The 24036-nt window shown below is 36.0% G+C and overlaps 1 protein-coding gene across 2 annotated transcripts; it reads right to left on the reverse strand.

The window, feature by feature from the left end:
* Positions 1-230: 230 nt before the first annotated feature.
* Positions 231-23592, reverse strand: LOC106875019 (sin3 histone deacetylase corepressor complex component SDS3). Of its 2 annotated transcripts, XM_014922971.3 has the most exons (9): positions 23281-23592; positions 13285-13351; positions 11924-12071; positions 10633-10692; positions 9586-9682; positions 7207-7302; positions 6897-7071; positions 4069-4153; positions 231-711 (listed from the first exon to the last, which is right to left on the reverse strand). In XM_014922971.3, the coding sequence occupies exons 1-9, from the start codon at positions 23405-23407 to the stop codon at positions 616-618; spliced, it is 951 nt and encodes a 316-aa protein (XP_014778457.1). In that variant the 5' UTR covers positions 23408-23592; the 3' UTR covers positions 231-615. The 2 variants fall into 2 exon arrangements, with proteins under 2 accessions (XP_014778457.1, XP_014778458.1); XM_014922972.3 differs by lacking the exon at positions 4069-4153.
* Positions 23593-24036: the final 444 nt, after the last annotated feature.

A 24036-nucleotide genomic window follows, 5' to 3' on the forward strand; every position in this document is an offset into this window, starting at 1 on the left:
AAAAAAAAAAAAAAAGCTACTAAAGCATACATCTGAAATAGCACCAAACAATATATAAAACGCTTAGATGATGAGTGCTAGCACAGAATTCACATTCCAACATCTCCAATCTTTTCAGATTAATCACAAAGCAATAGAAATAAATCTATGAACTCATCCAAATTTTTTTTTGTGTGTGTGTGTAGGAATTACAGATACACAAATTTGCAAAATAAATATTCAATAAGAAGTGTGTATGAATTGTGTTTATATACAGTTAAAACATTAGAAATTTAAATTTCTATGGAATGACAAAAGGAATTTTAGGAAAACATAAAAATTCATCTGAGTCTGTGGTTACAAAAGCCTTTGTACTCTGAGTGGAGGACGTTTTGACGTGAAAGACAACTTCCTTCAGTACTCGGGTCAACATCCAGGCAAAGTGCACCTTTACACTTTAATTTTGGTCTGCAATAGATAATATTGGTCTGAAGACCTCTTTATAAGAGACATCAAAAATTATCAAGCAGCTTTCTGTAGAGGGTGGGGCCAGAAAACAGTCTGCAACTTTTTTCAGGTTATTTCATAATGTGACCATGTTGCTCTTCTTTGCCGTTTCTTGACCCCGGTTGCTAGTCACATAGAACGACGACACATACTGTATTTGCCTTTCTGTAGCTGTGTCAAATAAATGCGCAGCTTACTGTTGTTGTCACAACGCTTCACCCAGATCTGAAAATAAATAATATTGTTTTCATTAAAATATTTTGACATAATAATTCAGGTAAATAATAACTGAGACACAATTTCCATGAAAAACAATAGTTATAACATATTCAATACAAGGAGCATTAAAAAAAAAAACTAAGGACAAGACAATAATCAATAACTAATATTTTCAATATTCCAGCAAATATGGGAAAGAGAGACAACTCTGAACATGTTTTGCTCATATTCTAACTTCATCAGCAACACAGCTTTCACTGTAATTGCTCAGGTAATGATGAAAGAATACTAGATAAATGCACATTAATATGTGAACACTAACCCGAATATTGCTTTTCTTTTGAATGACACCCCTGAATTATTCTATTTTTCTACATCAATCAACCTTGCACATTTATTCAATGATTCTATCATCACACATTCAGTAAGGATTATGAGGTAAGAATAAGGCCAAAACATGTCAGGAATTGTGTCCCCTCTATTTACCTTAAAATGAAAATATTCCCCATTCAGTCATTGTTGATACACTGCTGGATATAGCCTTAACCCTTTAACATTTGAACTGGGCATATCTGTGCCAAATATTTTGTTTTATGTTCAAACCAACCAGATGTGACCTCACACACCTACCCTTCAAGATTCTAAAAATAAACAATCACATCAAAATCTACAAGATGAATTCAAACCAGTGTGAATAAATAAGTATTATATTTGGCAGAATAATCTGGATACTAAAAGGTTAAATATGTTAACACAAACTTAACTAATGGTTTAGCTATTGATTAGCATCTTAATATTCCTTGCATTAAATATGTTGACTATAACTTGATTCAGGTACAATATATATACAATAAAGATGAAGTCAGTGTCTTTATATTAAATTATAATGAAGGTACAGCCAGTGTCTATTGTACTGATCCAACAGAAGGTGGAGCTAGTGTCTACTCTATACTGATCTACAGTAATGTTACTTCAACATTTCACTTCCATTTCCACAAAAAAACATGCACCTCCACCACAAACAAAGTATACGGTGTGTGTATGTATGTGCGTATATAGATATATTTTTTGTTTCAGTCATTTGACTGCAGCCATGCTGAAGCACTGCCTTTAGTTAACCCCAGGACTTATTCTTTGTAAGCTTAGTACTTATTCTATTGGTTTCCTTTGCTGAGCCACTAAGTTACAGGGATGTAAACATACCAACAAACATATATACACGACAGACTTCTTTCAGTTTCCATCTACCAAATCTACTCACAAGGCTTTGGTCGGCCTGAGGCTATAGTAGAAGACACTTGCCCAAGGTGCCATGCAGTGGGACTGAACCTGGAACCATATGGTTGGGAAGCAAGCTTCTTACCACACACCATAAAAAGCATGTGCTGGCATCATGTAAGAAGCACCCAGCACACTCTGTAAAGTGGTTGGTATTAGGAAGGGCATCTGACCATAGAAACCAAAGCAAATCAGACTGGAATCTGATTCAGCCCATGCCAGCATAGAAAACAGATGTTAAATAATGATTATGACACCTTATCACCACTATTTATCTCCTTGGAGATACCACCAATTCATTTTCACCCCGTCCTAAATGTGAGTAGCCAAGTAGCGCCTCTATAAGAATATGCTCTACCCCAACCTCATCTCATACCTTAACCCCATCTAACATAAACACACACTCCCCTCCTCAGATTATGTAGACTTGCAAAGGTGGCACAAAAACTAAAAACACCCAGTACACATTATACAGTGGTTGGTGTCAGGAAGGGATTTCAGACACAGAAACCATGCCAAACCAGACACTGGAACATGATGCAATCTTTGGACACATCAGATCCTGTCAAACCATCCAACTCATGCCAGCATGGAACATGGGCATTAAGTGACAATAATGATATATATTCAAAAGAAATTTAAATTAAAAGTTTACTCTAAGTTTTATTTACTTATTTATTTATGCACCATTCTCAAGTAACCCATGCTTCACCTTAGGAAATACTGGTTTACAATGAAATGGGACTAGTGTCTATGTTTATCTACAATGAATGAGTTATCACTTAATGTCCATTGTCCATGCTAATATGGGTTGGATGGTTTGACCAGAGCTGGCAAGCTGCATCTGACTCCAATCTGATTTGGCATGGTTTCTATGGCTGGATGCCCTTCCTAATGCCAACCTGTTTACAGAGTGCAGTGGGTGCTTTTACATGGACCTGCATGGGCGCTTTTATATGGCACCATACAGACGTTTTTATGTGGCACTGTCACAAGTGCTTGTCATCACCAGAAAGACCAATCTTATCACTTCTGTTGCAGAGTACAAGTCTTCTTGTGTACAGCAAGGTGCCAGGCATTTCAAGCCTTTGTCATATTGACAGAAATATTAATCTGTTAAGGCACAGATATGACTATGTGGTACAAAGTCTGCTTCCTAACCACATGGTCCTGGGTTCAGTCCCATTGCGTGACACCTTAGGCAAGTGTCTTCTACTATAGCCCTGAACCAACCAAAACCTTGTGAGTGGATTTAGAAGAAAGAAACTGAAAGAAACCTACCATGTGTATGCATGCTTGTGTGCATGTTGCTGTCTCCCTGCTTTGATATCTACCACCATCATTCACATCCATTGTCCATGCTGGTATGGGTTAAATGGTTTGACCAGGGCTGGTAAGCCAAGGGGCTGCACCAGACGCCAGTCTGATTTGGTATGGTTTCTATGGCTGGATGCCCTACCTAATGCCAACCACTCCAAGGGTATAGTGGGTGCTTTTGCATGCCAGTTGCATAACACCAGTATCTGCCACACCTACAATTTCACTTGGCTTGATGGGTCTTCTTCTCAAGTAGAGAATATTGCCAATGGTCTCAGTCATTTGTCATTGCCTGTGATAGTTATAAACAAGTCATGCAGGTGGTGTCTTTTGTTCTCTATGTTCTACAAGAACATGTCTAGCCAAGGGAAATATTACCTCGTTTGGAAACAAGTAAGGGTCGCTAACAGGGAGGGCATCTGATCTTAGAAAATTTGCCTCAAATTCTATCTAGACTGTGCAAGCATGGAAAAGTGGATATTCAAATGATGATGAATGCAGTTCATAGTCCAAGTCCAAACAAACCAGTCTTGCATCACTTAGAATTTGTAAAATACCAGTAATATATAATTATACCCTCCCTCACAAAAAATATCACTGTCTACACAAAAGTCATTACTACTTACAACAATACTGATTTGCTACAAAAGATATAACAGAGGTTATAAGAAATTTAGTACCCTTTAATATGAGTAAAAAAAACTGAGTTAATTTGTGGGAGGTAAATTATAATATAGGCTGTGAATATACCAGATATGAGGAACTTACCTCTTGCGTTCCTATGGTACTGATAATTCCCATTATCTTCTCCATATCTTTGGCCTCAATATATACTGGCTGTCCCTTATGGAACCTAAAAATACAGTAGATAATGACAGAATCTGTCTCTTCCAAGATACAGAATGTCTAGAATAGCTTCAATAATGATACAACACCATTGACTCAGCTATGATTAGTGTGCAAATATGTTATATTTCAGTAGCTACCATACTAACAGTAATAGTATCACTATAATTAAAATATCTATACAATTATTCTGGTAGCAATAGCTATGTTTACCATTCTAACAACTCACCACCATCTAGGCAGCAGTTGCATGTGTACTACTGTTCACACATAGAAGCATTAATGATATTAAATATCATCTTAGCAATACCTTTACTTCCATCTTTACACACTAGTACCAGTAATACTACCCAAACTATTGTTATAGCTGCTATAGTAATGAAGACAACTTACAGTTAGTTGTCTAGCTATGTGTTCCCGCCCCAGACTAAACTGTTGCATGATGACTATCACTATATAGTTACAGTGGATTACTCAGCACTACTCTCACCAAGCTAGAGAAGATGGCAGGGTCACAGGGTTTCTAAATGAATTGCAACAATTTAAATTCAACTTCAAAAATGAGTTAAATTCCCCCCACATCATTCCAAATCATCAAAAAAGACTATGTAAGAAAAGATAACTTAAAAAGCGACAAACCTATCACCATTGTTTTCCAAAATCAGAAACAGTCAGTCAGTCAGTCAGTATGATACCAGGCTCACTTTTTAATCAGTATGAATTCTACAGCATACATATAAACAGTCTATAAGAAATTTTCATATTAAAAAACCAAGCATGGGCAACCTTTCTCAAGAGGCCAAACAATATGAGACATGGCTCAGCATCAGGCAGGCTGCACTACTAAAAAAAAATTCAAGGTAATGTTTCAATAGGCATGCTTTCAGAGTCTCATGGGCTGCAGTTTGCCCATGACATATCCTTAAAATCAGACAGACTTCAATCAGTCATACACTTAGAGAGAAAATACTGAAATCACTGCATTTCTCTCACCCTTTTTCTGTCTACTGTATTATCATTACTATTCTGCTGTCCTTCATCCTTTCTGCACTATTAGTCATCTCCTACTCTCCCTTACCTCCTCCCAATTCATATGTATCATTGATCACCTCACAACCCCTTATCCATCTTTCACTAATCTACCCCCTTAACTCTACCCAATATCTACAGTTGCCACCTGCTCTTCCTTCCTTATCATATTCACCCTGTCACCTATTCTCAATCTCTAACATCTCTCACTCTTCCATATGCTCTTGCAATCTCTACTCACCCCCATTCCTTGTTCTCCTGTCCCCACTCCTAGTCACCTTGACAATCCACTGACAATTGACTACCACTGTTTTTATCTTTCCAGTTCCACCCTGGTTACTCCCACCTCATCTTCTCTAATGCAAATAGCTATGCAGCTCCTCTACAACAAGATGCCTGTTCTGTTCTGGACCCTTCTCTCATACTTTAATCCTTCATTTCTTAGCATAAACCTGATCCCCTCTCTTGTAGATTCAGTCATAGAAACCATGCCAAAGCAGACACTGGAGCATGATGCAATCCTTTTCAGAGCCCCCAAATCTTGTCAAACTGTCTAACTTATGCCAGCTTGGAACATGGACATTAAATGATGATGATAAAAAAAACTTGTACAACCACTCGATCAGAAACTCTCTTTCCTCTTGAAATACATCACACAAATGTCACACTCATCCTTTAATCCCCAACAGTATCCTCAAATTGTCCCCAAACCAAATTCCAAAATACTAGTCACTTTGACTGCACCTCCACTAACCTTATTTACCTGAAAATCTCTATGCAATGGTAAAACCAGCCATCATCATGTAGGTGACAATTCCTCAAACACCACCTTGATATTCAGAATAATACCCAAGTACTCTTTATACCAGCATAAACTTAACATTTCATCTCCATGGACCACTGCATGCTTTGTGCATCACCTTGCAACATAGTTCTTTCTGCACCTACAAACATTTTAATTTTAGTACAAAATTGCATACATAGGTATCAACAATGTTGGACCCTAACTGACTGTATTTCCTCTTTCTTTAACCTCACTTCCAACAGCATTTTATCATTAAGCTCCATTGTCCTTCTTTCAACTATTCGCCCCCTCTTCTGCTCTGCCTAATTCTTTACCACTGAATCAATCCCTAACTTTACTACCCAATTCTTCCTCTCATTTCCATTTTACCATAGGCCTCCCAAACTAATTCTTTCTACACAGCACTATACTTCATATAATAACAGTAGTAGCAACTGATTCTTTCTCTCCCCCCTTTCAACATAAAACAGTTGTAAATGTAGTTTAATAGTGGAGAGTAACTGTTCACTCCTTCAATAATGGGCCATGTTCAAATGTCAGGTTTCTCCATTTCCATTATGAACTTTTTCTACAGATGAAATCTTATCTAATGAATTGCTAAAACTGCTGCAGGTAACAGATATCAGATAAAATGGCACAAAATCACACGTTTTTATAACATGGTTATGTCTGCTAAAGAGCTGTCCTATCAGAAGCATATTACATCATGTGAAGGAAGCCACAAAGACCTAATCTACCACTAATTCTAACCTTTTCCCAAAGCAAGTCACAGAGTACCTGGAGGAAGGTGAAATCCTTGGTAAAGGACAAAATGACATCAGTAGATCAGGTCAAAAATGCTAGTTACAGGCTGGACAGTATTGTAAGTTTTATACACACATCTGATTTCGATTTCCTCCAGTCACACAATACATACCATCTTTTATCATAGTAAAGCCGGCCATCTTCAATTTTAGCCTCCATTGGCAGACTGCTATCTGCACTGTTTGGTGGAGAGACAGGCTTTTTTTGCAGAGGACGTCCAGACAATTTATTCAATGCTTTCAGGTCTTCCAGAATCTCACTTTCATCAAGAATGTAATTTAGTTGAGGTGATTAGAATTAAGGAATACAAAATGAATTTTTTCTTATTTTTCATTAAACAAACAGTAACATCATGTGAATGAGCAGAAATAAGGAAGAAAGAGTTCTAAAAGAGAGTCAAAAAAGCAATAGTAAAAGGATATCAGGAGAAGGTTTCCTCCTTTTCTCTGGAAGAGGCATAGGGTCATTAGGTCTCCGTCGTAGCTTCCGGGTCATAACAGGCTTCACTTCCATTGAGTCTAAAGGAAACACAAAAGTAGAACAGTTATAAAATTCATATCTTTCAGTATAAGGATTATTAAACTGTTTCTGCTGGTTGCCGACTTTGTCTTGAGAAAGACAATAGGTGAACCCTAACCATGGAATCCCACAAAAAGGGCAAGCAAGGCTGAAAGATTTCAATTTTGCTGAAGGTATTGCCCTAATAGGAGAAGACTGGGCTTAAGAATCAGCACAACAAAGATGTAAGTGATGAAGGTGGACAATACCATTGACCAAGAAGCAACTATCAAAGTCAACCAGCACAAGATAGAAGCAAGCAAATATCACCTATCTGGGCACTGTTTTAAGCAAGCACTGATGATGTGGAATTGAACTAGACTAAAAGACAGGGAAGATGTCAGTAGTGTTCCAGCATATGCATTTCATCTGGGTGGCCTCAAACATCAAACTAATGTGAAATTTTGTCTGCCTACAGCAATTTATGCTAGTGAGACTGAGAAGAGGAGAGTAAGGACAGATAGAAAACTAAATGTATTCCATAAAAACTGCCTCAGAAAGATCCTGAGATCTAGGTCATGACCACTGCAAAAAAACTGTAGAACACAATTCAGCCTGAGTGACCACATTCTTCATTTGGCCAATCAACAACACTCAAAAATAACCATGACTTAGATACCACCTTTCAGCAGGTGTAAAAGAGAAAGAGCAAAGATCACCTTGTGGAAGACATTTAAAGTTGGCCTGAAGACAGCATTACATGGAATGGATGTGCAAGAGTAGCAGCCAATCAAACACAAAGGAGGGAGCTTGCTGCTCAATGTGCTGAGCAGTGGAGGAAGACCTAAAGCTAAGAGAAAAAAACATAGCTTTTTAAATACCTTTAAATTCACTCACCTGCAACAACTTGTATAGAAGGATGCATTACCATCTAAAAATTAACTTAGTATTCCTATCCATCTATCTCCATAATATATAGTAAAGATTACTTACAGAGGTTTAAACCATAAATTTTTTTTTTAAAGAAAACAATAACAAGAAGCTGTACTTTGATAAAATAGTTCCATCTAAGATCAACCAAATTATAGAGTCAATTAAAGATAAGGATTATTTCACCTCCATTATCTTACTGATCCTCACCTTAAGAAATCCAGTTAGATGAAAAGCAAAAATCAGTCAGTAGAATTTAAAGTACTAAAATATACTTGGTCTAATATGGTATCTTTTTTATCTATGCTAATTTCATTAACCTAACAATGGTAGTTTTTAGAAAAATGAAGCAGTTACAGCACACAACTGTAAACAATGAGAATGTCCTTCATTGATAAAACCAAACAAGGTTGAAATCATGTGATCTGGTGGTCTCAGCACTGGGGGTAGTAGGGATTTATCTCCCCACTAGCGATATAAACAGTGCATTTTGCACTAAAAAGCTAATATGAAAGTTTCTCTCATGGTAACTACTACAGTGTAGCTTGTTCTAATAGAACATCCAAGTTTAAGTGAAGATAAATGAGAGAATTGTTTTGAAACTTGAACAGCCAGGTTATTTTAGCCAGGAGAAGGTAACAAGAAGCCACACCAGTGTCTAACTTCGAAATGGAGTCTTCGATCATCTCTTCCAGCAACGAGAAACAGTCTCTGGTTTTCATTTTAAACTATGTATGACTGCTAATTAGTCTACAACAGATCGTCCTACACTGGTATCCATCAGACCAAAATTTTTAAATCTTCATACTGAAATATTTCAATGATAACAGCTTTAAAATACTTGCTTTAATTGTTCTAATTTCCAGAATCATGGAAAAATGGAACAATAATATTTCATTTATAAACGATTAACAACGAACATTTAAAATGCACTTAGAAGACCAATTCAACAAATGAAACTGCAATACTGAAAAAGTTCCTGGCTTTAAGGGTATTGCAAAAGGCCTAATTGGTGGCCCAACTTTCTGAGTTTTTTTATGGGGCTGAGAAAAACTGACAAAGGATCACTGCAATGAGTGTGTAAATCTGAGAAGGGAGTATATTGAATAAAATCATAATTAATTGATCCTCTTGTATTTTCATTTACCCAAAGCTAGGAACCTTTCAGTACCCCCTTGTACAGAGCTACACTTTTTTAGAAAAAAATTAAGAGCCTCTTAACCATCCATATCATTTTCAAAAAAGGAAGGACATATTCAATAATGTAGTCCCAATTGCACCACGTCTGAAAATAAGAGGGGATGGTTGCGATAGGAATGTCTTTGATCAAAGGTCCAATGACATGGATCTAAACAGTAACTACATTAACTTACCTCCTGTTAATTCCATGGTGCTACGTTCATTCTCAATATGTCTTTTCTTTTCTTCAAACTCAGCAATTAAATTTTCCTTCAACCCAAATTTCTTTTCCTTAAAAAAAGATTAAACAATATATTTTTCTAATATGAAATAAAAGATATTTCCTTCTCAAAGGAAGTTATAACTAAATGCAAATGGAAAAATATAAATAAATGAAAAAGTCTGGCAGATGATACATTATAGTAGCCTTTCTCTCAAGAATGGATTCAATTTCACCAAGTCCAATTAAGTGCAGAAGAACAAGTGTCAAGCTCAGATCAAGTTCATCTTGCTCACCTCACCTCTGGCCATAACCATACAGAAATAGACTGAGTAGTAGATAGAATGTAACATACCCAAACTGTTGCTCTGCACTCAATGTGATTCCTCACCAAATGTCAAAGTGCACAGTATGGTCCTCAGCTCAGCACAGGCATGGTACATCTGGGACAGCTAATCTATGGGTCATGCCCATTTGCTTTGCATATGCATATGTGAGGTATACTACATTGGTAGATTAAATTCCTTATTGTCTTGGAGCCTGGTGCAGCCTTCTGGCTTGCCAGTCCTCAGTCAAATCATCTAACCCATGCTAGCATGGAAAGCAGACGTTAAACGATGATGATGATGAAAGAGAGTGGCAAAAGCGATATGATTTTCACATTCCCCTCACCCCCACAAAAAAATACAGTGACTGGACATGAATGTTCATATATACATTCACATGCTGACACACACACCTACATAAACACACAGTCCATTCACAAAGAGACTAACCAGAAAATAAGTAAATGTTTAATCACTCATCTTTCACAGAATACACCCTGTATACATACATGGACACACACACACATTCTCTCTCACACATTTACTCACAAAATCTACACTATAACACACAGGTGCAAACACGTGTATGCACACATACAATAGCTCTACATGAATTTTAAAGTTATACTCTATATCTTAACAGCTACAGTCAAAATTTAGATGAATAAATTAAAATCAACGTCAACAAAACCCACCTCAAAGTCCTTCACAGCAGCTTGTTTTTCTTTAATCCATTCTTTCTCAACAACTTCTTGCTACAAAATACAATATTCATGACAGTGAAATGCTGTAGACAGCAACACTTTAAGCCAAAAATACAAAATATAGTTTCTCAAATATAAAAGCCAACCAAAAAGTTAAGTAAAACCAGATAAAACAACCAAATCTTTTTAAAGGGTTTCTAGCACTAGTCACAATGTGGTTGGAAGTGAAGATAAAATCAAGATTAGAAAGCTAATCAAGATTCAGCTAGATCCAACTAAAAATTTGAAGGTGAGACAATGGCTGAATAGCTGTTGTTTAATCAAAGCTCACCCCTAATTGAATAGACAAATGACGAAAGACATTCCAGCCATGACTGTCACATTTTTTTTTCAAGTAGTTTAACTGACTACATTACTCAGAATGCCTATTTTAAACAAGTAAAAGTGTGATATGAATACGATTTAATTTATTTCTAGTATGCTCAACAATCATAAGAGGCTTGAAGGTAAATTGACAACACATTTAGTGGCTTACAGTTCAAACTATCCAAAGCCCTTACAAATCAATAAGCTATGTACTTATACTGAAACTGGGACAATAATTTATTAGGCTACAATGCTGGAATGTTGAGTATCAGACCAGAAATTCAAACATTGCTTTACAAGCTACTGTAAATAGGAGCTTGAATTATCCAATTGTGAAGACAATTACACCAATAAGCTATTTTCATAAACTCAAATTTGCAAAAACTTTGCCATTCACACAAGCATAGAAAACAGTAGGTATTATTTGTGGTTAGTCTTTTAACTATTTATATATTTAACTAAAACTAACTAAAACAAGTCAAAACTTAATACCACATTAGTATGTTTGGTTACTTCTATGAGATAGACTTTTGTAAATAGGGTTAACTAAAGCTACTTAATGATATTAACTAAAAGAAAGAGAGAAGTCAGTCAGTACAGGTATTCTTCATGTTCATTCATATAAAGTTATACAGAATGCAATGACAGAAACAAGAGTTTCATTCAGACTTAAGTAATGGTAAGATCTTAGTAAGCCAAGTTCAAAACCTGGGTGAGATATTTTACTTCACTTACTATTTGAAACTGTAATTTCTAGCCACGGTTAACAGTCTAAAGAGGGTTGCAGTTTCCCAAGTTTGATTTTCTCTCCAAACAAAATGATAAAAAAAATATCTTCAGTGGTGACCCAACAACCCACTATGTGTTAAATCTCAAAAATAGATAAGTCTTTATATGTGTAATACATTTCTATTACCTCGTAGCCTCTCCAAATCTCATTACTGAGCAGCCGGTCACGGTACTGTTGCTCAATCCGACAGTTTTTCTTCATATATTCAGGAAGAACTCCTTCCTGTAATTGCTGTAGTTGCTTCTTTATTTGTAATAGTTTATCCTGGTACATCCTGAAACAAGGAGAAATCTCAGTAATTATATGGTTATTAAAACCACTGCAGATAAATTGAACCTATAATTTCAAACCCTGCTTCAGCCATCTAAAACAAAAGCAATTTACTATACTTCTAAATAGTTTAAAGAATAGATGCCAGTTTGACAGATATAACAAAGAATATTAAAAGACAGTACATCGCAATCTAAAGATTCATTCAACTTACATCAGAACACACAAAAGAAAAAAAACACTTAAGTTTATTTTCCTTTAAAAAATTTATACCCACTATTATTTCATGCTAATAGTTCTGAAAATCTACACTAAGATACTCTTTCTTGTTAGAAGAATGCAGCATGGCCCAATCATTAAAATGTTCACATTGCAAGTATGCGGTCCTGGCCTTGATCCTACTGCATATTATCTTGGGTACATGTCTTTTACACCATAGCCTGAAGTTGACTCAAGCCTTATCAGTGAAACTGGATAGATAATTGAATGAAAGCCCATCAAATGGATTGTACCCGTAATTTAATGGTGTAACTTTGTCACACTAATTCTAACAGAGAATTATGTTAAAGCCACACATATCTGTGGAATGTTCAGCAACTTACATGCTAATTAAATGAAAATACAGATGAGTTGATTGAACAAGTGAATACTCATCATCCGAACTGATAGTGGTTCATTACTCTTCCCAGTACAAACTACATTAAGTGATAGATAGATTTGTCCAGGTTAAACAGTTTATCACCAATCTCTAAACTAAGAGGTAACAGATGTACGTGTCTATTTATGAATGTTCTTTCAAGCATAGATCAAGAAATGAGAGCAATGTCTATAGCTGAACAGACTTTCCTGTCATCAACATCTATGGAATGACAGTGGTGTCTAAACATAATTAAATAAACAGAAGAAAGATGTGTAATATGATTTGAGATAATAAAGAACCAAAGATAAAGCAAAACTCAATACTAACAAACAGTTCAGTTATTGGTCATTAATTTGAAAGAGGGTATCCAAGTGAACAGCATACTAAATAAAATATCCAGACAAGCACATTGTATTTCCACAAAACCAAATACTGCATGACAGTGAGTACAGTCTCAACACTCTCAAATATTCATTTAGCTGGCATCAAGTTTCAATTTGTATCAACTGGACTGACTACTCCATAACACCAACATATCCCAACACTATACAACTACAACAATAGCATGTCAACTTACTGTTCCTTGATTTCCGTGTACTCCTCTTCTCGCTTGACCATGTCAGTTTCACTGGCATCTTCTGTGTCTATAAATAAAGTAATAAATGGTTTACAAACAATTATACTTGACACAGTAAATCTGACATAAAAGTATTGTATTTTGCACAACAATAAAATATGCCATTGGCATCTTGAAGTTAATTTTATGAGAAAATATGCATCAAGCCCAACATTGTGCACTCAGTACAAGCAACGAGTACAAAAATAATAAAGGCGAAAAATCTCTGTGAGAAAAACCAGAAATTTAAATATTGTAGATATACAAGCTGCAAGAACATTCATCAAATGAAATTTCATGAACTGCTCAAATGACTCAACAAGGAGTCACATGGTCTCAAAAGAACCATGTGATCCTCTAGTAAACCATACCACATTTTTAGGGTCACGTGAAGATAATATACATTCAGAGGCAAGGTGACATGATGCCAAGCATTAAAAATATACTATCAAACTACTAAAATCAAAATACAAGATGACCACAAAGAAACTAGCATTTAACAATATCAGAAAAATAAAAGAATGCACTACTGGATGCAGTAAAGTTAGTCCCCAACCACTGTCCATCCAACTTATATGTATGATTTTAATGTTTTATTTCCATTTCACCATTGAAGAAGGTAAGTAAGCAATCACTGTGTGTAAAGATTTTTGTGTAGTACCCAGAATCAAGATATAGACAGCTGCAATTTCTGACCCTGGTTCCCAACGATATTGAACTGATTGTCTTTCTTCGTATGTTGGATATTTGAGCATTTGTACAGTGATAAGAAAGTTCAGTTCAGTAATTTGCTAGAGAACAGCATTCCAAATTGAGTGGTGCATCCATCTGGAGGAAATACAACTGATGTTTACATAACAAGAAATCCTCATTGAATTACAAAATGATAAAACAATTCAAACAATAATGGAAATGTACTGAAAATGCAAAGAAGTTACCATGCCACGGAAAAGTGAATATAATATTGTTTTCCCCCACTTCTTGTTGATTATGGTTTCATCCAGATGACTTACTTGCTATTAAAAGCTTGCAATTGCCTTGATATTGTAAGAAGTGATCTTTATCACTAACATTCACTTTTGCATATATACAAACATATGCATATCTGTATAAATGAAGGGAACATGTGCATGAAAATTGCACATATGCACCAGACACAGTTTTACACTCATATACATACATATACACACACATATAAATATATATATACATACACACACACAATTATAAAGGAAAAAGGGAAAAAATGAAAATATATATATAAAAAAATTAAACATTAATGGAAGTTAAAACATATGGAAAAGCTTGTGCAGGAACATAGTAGAAATGTGGATTCTAGCCATGATCTTTGGGGGCCCAAAACCATAACAGGTATTTTGTGACATGTGGACATGATCCAAAAAGTTCAGTTCTTGAATTTAAACATACAGCGAGGTCAAAATATCTATATTTTATTTTTAAAATATCCAAATTGTAATGATAATAGAATTTAGAACTGAAAATCTGTCAATCTTGAAGCACTTCAGGGTAAACAATATTCATTGTATAATTTTTTGGTGTCAAAATGAATAAATTGTCACTACTACCAACTCGCAAGCAAGCTACATAGAGTTAACCATGGGAGAAGCATGTAGTACAGAGATCAAGTCCAACTTTGTTGAGGGACTGACCATGAGATTTGTTAATTGAAATACCAAAACTTAGTTTAACTGGAAACTGAAGCATCTTAAATTCAAATAGAACATCTGTAGGTGTGAGAGGAATTTTTGGAATGAAGACATTTTCTCCTTTGTGACTACCTGTTATGATTGTTGCCTGTAGGACAATTAAGTGAGTTCCATTACACAGGTGAGATGGGTCAAAATTCCTAAGCAGCATTATGGGAACACCCAGTTTTGGTGTCAAGTTATGCAGTGGTATCCCAGTCAGCTTAAGTGTGTCCAGAAATTCAACATGGTATTGAACAACTTGATCTTAATTGACTGTTGTCAACTGATCGAAAAGTTATTTCTAATGTATCTGTTAACTTTTGAAGTCCATGATTGAGTTTATCAACCATTTCATTAGTCGGAGCTAGTATAGTCTTTGAGATAGCCAGTTTACATCAGTGAAATTGACAGATAAATTAGGAAATACTTTATCCATAAGATCCCTAAGAGAAAGTATCATTTGACTGCATGTAATTTCATGTAGCTGAAGTCTTAAGTTAAATGTTGATATCCCATTACCAATCTTAAGAAGCTCGTATGATCACCTTGCGGAAGTACTCTGATGTTCCTTGTAAGATGAAGTTTTTTTACATGTCTCCAAAAGTACAATTTTTTTGAAGCATGCATTGACCTCATCAGCTTTCAATCCTTTGGGGACAACTGGCAACATTTGATGAAAATCTCCTGCAAGAAGAACTGTTACTCCTCTCATGAGCATGCTACTGTTTTATATGTCTTGGAGGGTACAGTCAAGTACCTCTGGAGCTCCACAATGTGACAGTGCACTCATTCCAAACAATGAGGCAAATTTGTAGGAGAACTGTTGCCATTGCAGAGTTTTTGGAAATGTTGCACAATTGAGATTCTTTCATTGCAAGGTTTAGAGGGAGCTTGAACATGGAATGAGCAGTTCTTCCCCCATTGAGTGGGGTAGATGCAACACTGGAAGGTTAGATTTTTATTTCCTCCCATTTAGGATTGCAGGTGAAAGTGACAAAAAGATCTGGTTTTCCATATGTCCTGACATATGTCATAGCCTCTTGTGGTCATTCATGCATATATCATGGACCACCTGTGAATGATGATGAGAGGATTATAAGTTGCCTCATGTTTTGAGTATCACCATCTGTCCTCAGAGCATCTTGGAGAAGAACATAATTTTTAGCCCTTAACTTTTTCTGATTGTTACAAATGTAGAGGAGACGCTCACTCTCAACTTCAGCATACATATCAACCAGCTATTACTGAAATAGATCACATGTGTAATTGATTTGATTGTTCTGGTCTTACATCAGTTGGTAAGAATAGAAGTCATTTGACAACACTTTTTCTTTGTAATTGGCTCTCCTATTGCAGGTTCAATCTGTGGAATATTGAAATGATACCCATCTTGCCCATTCCACAAAATAAGAGGATACTGGAGAGCATCATAAGAGGGATGAATTTCTGAAATATGTTTAAGGTACCCACAGACATACATTCACGCACACCTCAGGCCTATCTCTGTCCCTCTGTGTGTCTGTCTCTGTCTTTAGAGGCATGCATGTGTGTGTGTGTGTGTGTGTGCATGCCAGTTGTCATAAAAATGTATGTATACTGACAGACACACACACACACACATACTTTTCAGTCATTGGCCTAACGTAGGTAACAAACACGCAAACACACACAGACAGACACACTCATATAGAAAATGTGTCATCGTCATGGTATAAAATGTTGTTTATAATTGGTGACTTATACAAAGATTATAATGTTAAATTTTTGTAATGCAAATATGTAAATGAAAATAAAAGTTTATTTACTAGCCAAAAGATTACTGAATTTTTTGATACCTCATACATCAAAATCGGCAACTCAGCTTTTTAATCCATAAGGAACATACACACACAAACTCTCTTTTATATATTAAGAGATTGGTTCCAAATTTTGGCACAAGGGCAACAATTTTGGGGGATGAGGTAAGTCAATTACATTAATCCCAGTGACCAACTGAGACTTAATTTTATTGACCCTGAAAGGCTAACCTGACCCTGGCAGTACTTGAACTCAAAATGTAAAGTCAGAAGAAATGCTGCTGAGCATTTTGTCCAGTGTGGAAATGGTTCTGCCAGATTAATATCCCAAGGACAGTAATTCCATCTTGCCTCACTTTAGAACAAGTGAATATTTTGCGAGCATTGAGTTTTATTTATAAAAAATATAGCTGATGGTAGTTGTAACAGAGACGAAAATTAGCGACTGGTTAGAAGTAAGGGTTTGTAAAGACACTGGGGTGAGGGGTTGTGGATCTACTAGGAGTGATGGGTGATAAGAGTGCTAAGGATTGTGGGAATAGTGAGTTCATAACTAGCTAAGATTTGTGGTGTATGTGTATATCATAGAAGCTGGGAGTATGGAAGAATTTTTCTTGGATAGGAATTTTAATCAACAACTAGGTTATTATGCTACCTGTAAAAATATTTGTCAATCATGCACATACCTTCATAAATAGTTCAAAGTGAAAAATTTCTTTTTTTTAATCTGTGTTGCATTGTCTGTATGTTGAAAGACACAGAAACACACACAACCCCAAAAAAAATAATAATAACTATATTACAAATAAAAATATCTTTTTTTGGAAATCTGCATTATATTCTTGTTGACAGACTTGCACTTAAAAATTCTGTATAAAGATGTACATATAAACAAATATTCTGTTCACATGCCTACACATATATACTTAAAAGATGTGTACATTTGGGTGACATCAACACATGTGCATATACATATGTACCCACATATGCACACATACAGATATGTATGCTTACATATACAAATTCACAAACAAAAAACAGAAATACTTATGTGACACCATAGTTTTAACATACATTTTTCATGCTTGCACAGACACCCACAAGTATATGTATATACACAGATACAGACACGAATATACACAGACACACACAACTTTGGTCTTTGTTGAGTTAATTTTAAGACCAGTCAACTCTATGTTTTGCTTCTACACATAGAATTTCTTGTTTTAAGATTCTGTTATAAGAACAAAGTCATCAACATAACATAGTTCCCGTGGGGAAATAGTCTTAAATTCTTGTTACAATCTGGAAACCTATGATGAATAGGAGGAAATTAAAAACAACCTCAAATCATCATAATCATCATTTTAAAGTCCACTTTCCCAAGCTTGCATAGGTCAAAGGAGTTTGCTGACAGATTTTCTATGGTCAGATGCTCTTCCCATCACAAATCCTCACTGGTTTCTAAGCAAGATATTATTTTGCCATGGCCAGACATCTTTTTGCAAAAGATTGAAAATTAACGACATTGCTTGTATGACAGACCTACAGGTATCAAACATATCAATACAAGGGTCCCACCCCCCACACACACACAAATGGGCTTCTTCCAGTTTTCATCTACCAAATCTACTCGTGAGGCTCTGATTTAAGAATATGTATGTATGGCTGTTTTTCTGAGCCCAAATGAAAGACAATACACAACCTTTTTGTTTGTGTATGCGTTGAACTGTATTACATGTATTTCTCCTCAATTTTCCACCCCACTTGTTGTCCTTCATGTTGTAAGATTTTCCTTTGTAATGTCAGTGATATTTACAGTAACTTGCACATTCATTTTTGTGACACCAACACCAGTACTTTTAATGAGGCACCAACATCGGTATCAATTCTGCTGTGACAGACAGGTCTTCTTGAGTACAGCAGTGCACTAGATCTCTTGATCCTTAGTCATCTCCTTCAAAAAGCTCAGTGTCTTAAAATCAGCCTTCAATACTTCATCCCATGTCTCCCTCTTCCACAAGTTCCATCCACTTAGACAGACAGACATACATAGAGATACAAAGAGAGAGCAAAGTGTGTAGCAAATTTTGTGTACAGTTAGATGTTCACCAGGGCTCAGTTCTCAGTTCCCTCTAATTCATCATAGTCCCTCCAAGTCATAACAGAAGAATTTAAGACCAGTTGCCCTAGGGAACTATTACATACTGATGACCTTGTTCTATTAGCAAAATCTGTAACAGAATTAGAAAAGAAATTCCAGGCATGAGAGCAAAACCTGCAATCAACCATAAAGTTGGCTTAGCAAAGACCAAACTTCTAGTAAGCAAAAAAAAAACAGACAGGATTCTAATCCTTTCAGAAAAATGGCCTGCTCAATATGAAGGAAAGATGTAGGTAGAAATTCCAATACAGTGTACCCAGTGCCAGCTATGGACACACAATCTGCAATGGAATCACAGGAAGGCTAATGGAGAAAGACTCTGTGCGTAGCTGATGCACAGGAAAAATAAACACTAAGAACACACAAGAAATGAATTTTCTTGAATACCCAAGAGAGGTAAGACAGTTTTCTGTTACCAAGGTGACATAATTAGTAGTGGAGGAGGATATTCTGAAAGTTCAGTTGCTAGAATAAGAACAAGATGGAGAAAATTCATTGAGCTATTATCTCTGTTGGTAATAAAAGGCCCCTCTGAGAGTGAAAGACAAATGCTCCCAATTTCCACCCTTACATGGCACTGACCTGCATTTCTGTCACAGTAGGTCTCTCTCTCTCTCTCCTTCTCATCCTATCTACTCTTCCAACCCACACAACATCTCCCTGTTTTTCCCCTATCTACAATTTTATTATACTGCTGCTCTCTACCATTTGTATTCTGTCAATAACCACCACCTCCCTCCCCCCACTGAATTACTGGTCCATCAACCACAATTTCACTTTTGCTCACCATTATTTATATGCATCTCTATAAAATGATTGGCATTAGGAAGAGCACCCAGCCTTACAAACCATGTCAAAATAAACAGTGGAGCTGTTTCCAGTTCGTTGGATCCTGTCAAACTGTCCAACCCATGCCAACATGGAAGACAGATGATTTATAGGACAGCTGTCTTCGAAGACTCATATTGTTGTTGATTGCTCGAAATGGGGAGTAGATAGACAGCCGACAACTGATGAAGGGTCATTCTTTGTATTACTTGTCCCTTTTTTCACTCGTTATTTGCGTATTTAACTTACTTGTTTTCATATTTCATGTTGTTTACTGTTGGTGATGTCCTGTACCCATATATGCATATACACCATTTCGAGCATGGCCGTCGCCAGTACTGTCTGACTGGCCCTCGTGCCAGTGGCATGTAAAAGCACCCACTACACTCTTGGAGTGGTTGGTGTTAATAAGGGCATCCAACTATAGAAACTCTGCCAAATCAGATTGGAGCCTGGTGTCGCCTCCTGGTTCACCAGTCCTCAGTCAAATCGTCCAACCCATGCTAGCATGGAAAGCGGACGTTAAACGACGACGATGATGATATATATATATTATTCAATTGAATGCCACGCATCCATTTCCAAGTAAGTTTATCTTAACCTTTTTAATGCAACTCTTCCCTATCCTCTCTAAGTTTCTAATTCTCCCCTATCCTCTCTAATTCCCTTTTTCTCCCTCCCACCGTTATCTATCTCTCTGCTCACACGTGACCATTGTCAATCTTTCTTTTCCTCACATAACCATCTTTCTTTCTTACACCTTCACACACACATTCATTTCATATACACGTACATACATCTTTCACTTTCTGCTCTCACTTGAAAGCAAATGTTGCCTTTTCACTTTCTCCTTTCTTCAAAGCATAAAGAAATAAAAAAATTTCTACGGAAATTAACGAACAACTATATGATTGTGTTGACATTTCTTAACAATTTTGCTGCTTCTATCAAAAGAATACCGGGAATATGTATCATATACGATGCCTGGATGCCAGGGAAATATGTCCTGTGTATCACATGTGTGTGACACAGGATGGGCAAAGTACTAGGCTTAAAAAATAGGTACTGGGGTCGATTCATTTGACTAAAAATACTTCAAGGCGGTGCCCTAGCATGACTGCAGTCTAATGACTGAACAAGATAAAATATTTAAAGACGCCCAGTACTAAGGTTTGGTAAAGCAAGTTCATACAATCCATTTAATGTTTGTGCCCATAGTGTGGTCGCCTTTGTAAGCTGAATACAATTTATCCACCATCATCACCACCCTGTAGAAACAAGTTAACTCGATCTGGCAAACATGGTGTTTCAAAAATATATCGTCGACAGGCGCAGGCGTGACTGTGTGTTAGGAAGTTCACTCCCAAACCATATGGTTCTGGGTTTGAGTCCAGCTGCGTGGCACATTAGGCACATTGTACAATAGCTAAGCGCCAACGAAAGCCTTGTGGGTGGGTTTGGTTGATGGAAACTGAAAAAAGCCCTGGCTGGTGTGTATGTGTGTTTGTCCTTTACTATCGCTTGATAACTGATGTTGGTTTGTTTATGTCCCCCAAAACTTAGCTGTTCGTCAAAAATGACCAACAGAATAAGTACCAGGATTTTAAAAATAAGTACTGGGGTCAATTCATTCAAGATGGTGCTCCAACATGACCGCATTCTAAGACTGATTTCTGCTCCCCACCCCGACTTTGGATGATCATAACTTTCAGAAAAATGGATATTTTTAAATGACATTTTCTACGAATGTGTATGTATATCATGTAGATTCCGAACATACAAAATTGGGGGGGGGGTAGGAGGGGGGTGAGGAATTTCGGAAAATTCACCAGAGTCCACTTCAATTCGTCTTAAATTTCAAGAAAATGCATATTTTTTAATGAAATTCTCTACAAATATACCTCGGACTATGTAGATTCCGAGGACATAGGAATTTTGGGGGAAAACAATTGGGGGTTATTTTTGAGAACTGTTCCCCACTTGCGGGTGTTTCGGAACAAGTCCATATGTTTCATTTTCTCCGTTTTGTGCGTTTATAGATTTCTACACCTACACGCACACACATATGTAACTAAAAAAGTTCAAACGGGGAATTATACTATTCAATATCATGTTTATTATAGAGATTATATAACAAATTATACTTTACATTTTTTATATTTAACTGTACATGTATATTCCTTATTTTTGCTTCTGGTGACTTCTGCCTTTCTATTAGAAACGGTTGCCTTGAAGTGAAAAAAAAATCGTATGCAACAGATAAGTCGTCTTAACATATTTCTGTATACCAGACCTTTAGCTGTTATTTTTAGCATAACGAGTTTTCTGGTGAGGGCTTCATTTGCCTTCACTGCCCTAACTCAAATAACATTGTTTTGCCATAAGATCACACAGACATTTTGAATGATTATAACAAAAGTGACTAGAATATTCAATCAAAACACTAAATATGTTTTAAGTTTAGCAAACATTTTTAATTTATTAGCTCGATGTTGAATCTCACAATATTCTTAATATATCATTATATTTAAGTAAATTTGAAATTATTTTCAAAATTCATCTCGATAGTTATTGCTCTTTAATATCGTCCTAACAAATACTAAATTTACTAACGGATCTAATACTTTGCTTGACACAAGAACTATAGATAATTCCAGGTGGTATATATATTTTAATCCACGAGAAATAATTTAGATGAGAAGCGAAAATTACAGTTGAAAATTGAAAGAGTGAAGAGAGTATGAAAGAAAGGAATCAAATTTAAAGGTCAGGAAAACAGGTCTAAGATGCGAGTGCGGTGCTTCAGCATAAGTCAGATTTATGCGTGCATGTATGTTTAGCCTATGTCAGTCCTGAATGAACCAACTTATGGTTCAAGGTATTCTGGCCGTAACAATCCAGAATTACGTGCTACATTATCGCATGATTTAAAACAACAGAAGTTTAGTTTTCTAAAAATATTTTTACACGAGTGAACTGAGGTAAAACAATGAGAGCCACGCTTGTTTATTACATCCATATAGGAAATATATATGCTCTTGATAACTTCATCATTTCATTCCAACTGCACACAGCTGTAGAAAATGTTTTTCTCGTGTTTTTTGCTACCTCTAAATTACACAACTCCGTCTGAGAACTATCCATCGACATGAAACGTAATGTAAAGGAATGCTATTCAAACTGGGATTATGTAACAAATACATGAAATATTTACTCTGTGTAATGTACTGGGGATTTTCTGCTTAGTTCGTAAAAACAACTGTTTACCTAATAATGCTTGCACATAAAGAGAAAGAGTACCAAGAGTGTATTTAAATTAAAAACAAAGTACGAGTATACGAATAGGATGTGAAAGTACAAGCATACGAGTAAGATGTGAAAATAGAAATCTGAAGAGAGATTCCAAAGCGAGAAGTAATGATTCTTTTTTTTTTTTTAATCACTAAATTGAATCTCTTACCTTCGTCTGAGAGATTAGCTTCAATATCTCGGTCGTCGTCATAGTCCGAACTGACACAGTCATCATAATCGAGGTCATTGTTGTACCGGGGAGACATGTACGATGCCGCCATCCTCCTTCTCAACATTCAAAATAAATGGTTTTTGAATAGTTAAAAATCTCAACTTCAGAAAAATAAGAAAAAATTATTCTTCTTACTCTCAGCTACTAAAGCTGGTTACAAATAAATTTCCTAATATTTTGATTCCCGACTGAAAGCCCCAACGTTCTGTAATAAACAACAGAACGACATTGCTGCTGCAACTCGAACATGCGCAGTTAGTATTTCCTTTGTAATATACATGGTCCACCTCCCCTACCACGATGTTAGCTGAACTCAAACATAACTATCATTTCTTTCATATTCCCCGCAATTTCGTAACTTTAAGGGGAATATTAATTGCTTAAAAAATAATGATAATAGAATATATTTCGAGTGTAATGCTGAAATGGTTACATTTATTTAATGAAAAGAAAACAATGTTGAAATTTTCGTTATTGATTGGTCAATAATGCTGGCTGTTGCATAGCAACAAATTTAAAATTGTTATCCATGATATAAATACTATCGCGCGCGGATGTCATCCAAACAAGTAAAAATAGACTACTACTAGTGTGTGCGATCAATATATATAATACGCTACGTGTCTTTGTATAAATATACTTTTTGTGTGTGTGAGTAACACTTTAGCATTTGAAGCAACTGAATTTGTTCCA

The sequence above is a fragment of the Octopus bimaculoides genome, chromosome 1 (assembly GCF_046866305.1).
Source record: "Octopus bimaculoides isolate indiv1 chromosome 1, ASM4686630v1, whole genome shotgun sequence".
In the NCBI taxonomy this organism is placed as follows: Eukaryota; Metazoa; Mollusca; class Cephalopoda; order Octopoda; family Octopodidae; genus Octopus; species Octopus bimaculoides.

Coding starts and splice junctions, on each gene's coding strand:
- LOC106875019 (XM_014922971.3), bottom strand. CDS start 23,407: ATGTTGAGAAGGAGGATGGCGGCATCGTACATGTCTCCCCGGTACAAC. Junction 12,072..13,284: donor TACACGGAAATCAAGGAACA/GTAAGTTGACAT, acceptor TCCTTGTTTCAG/GATGTACCAGGATAAACTAT. Junction 7,303..9,585: donor CACCATGGAATTAACAGGAG/GTAAGTTAATGT, acceptor TGTTTCCTTTAG/ACTCAATGGAAGTGAAGCCT.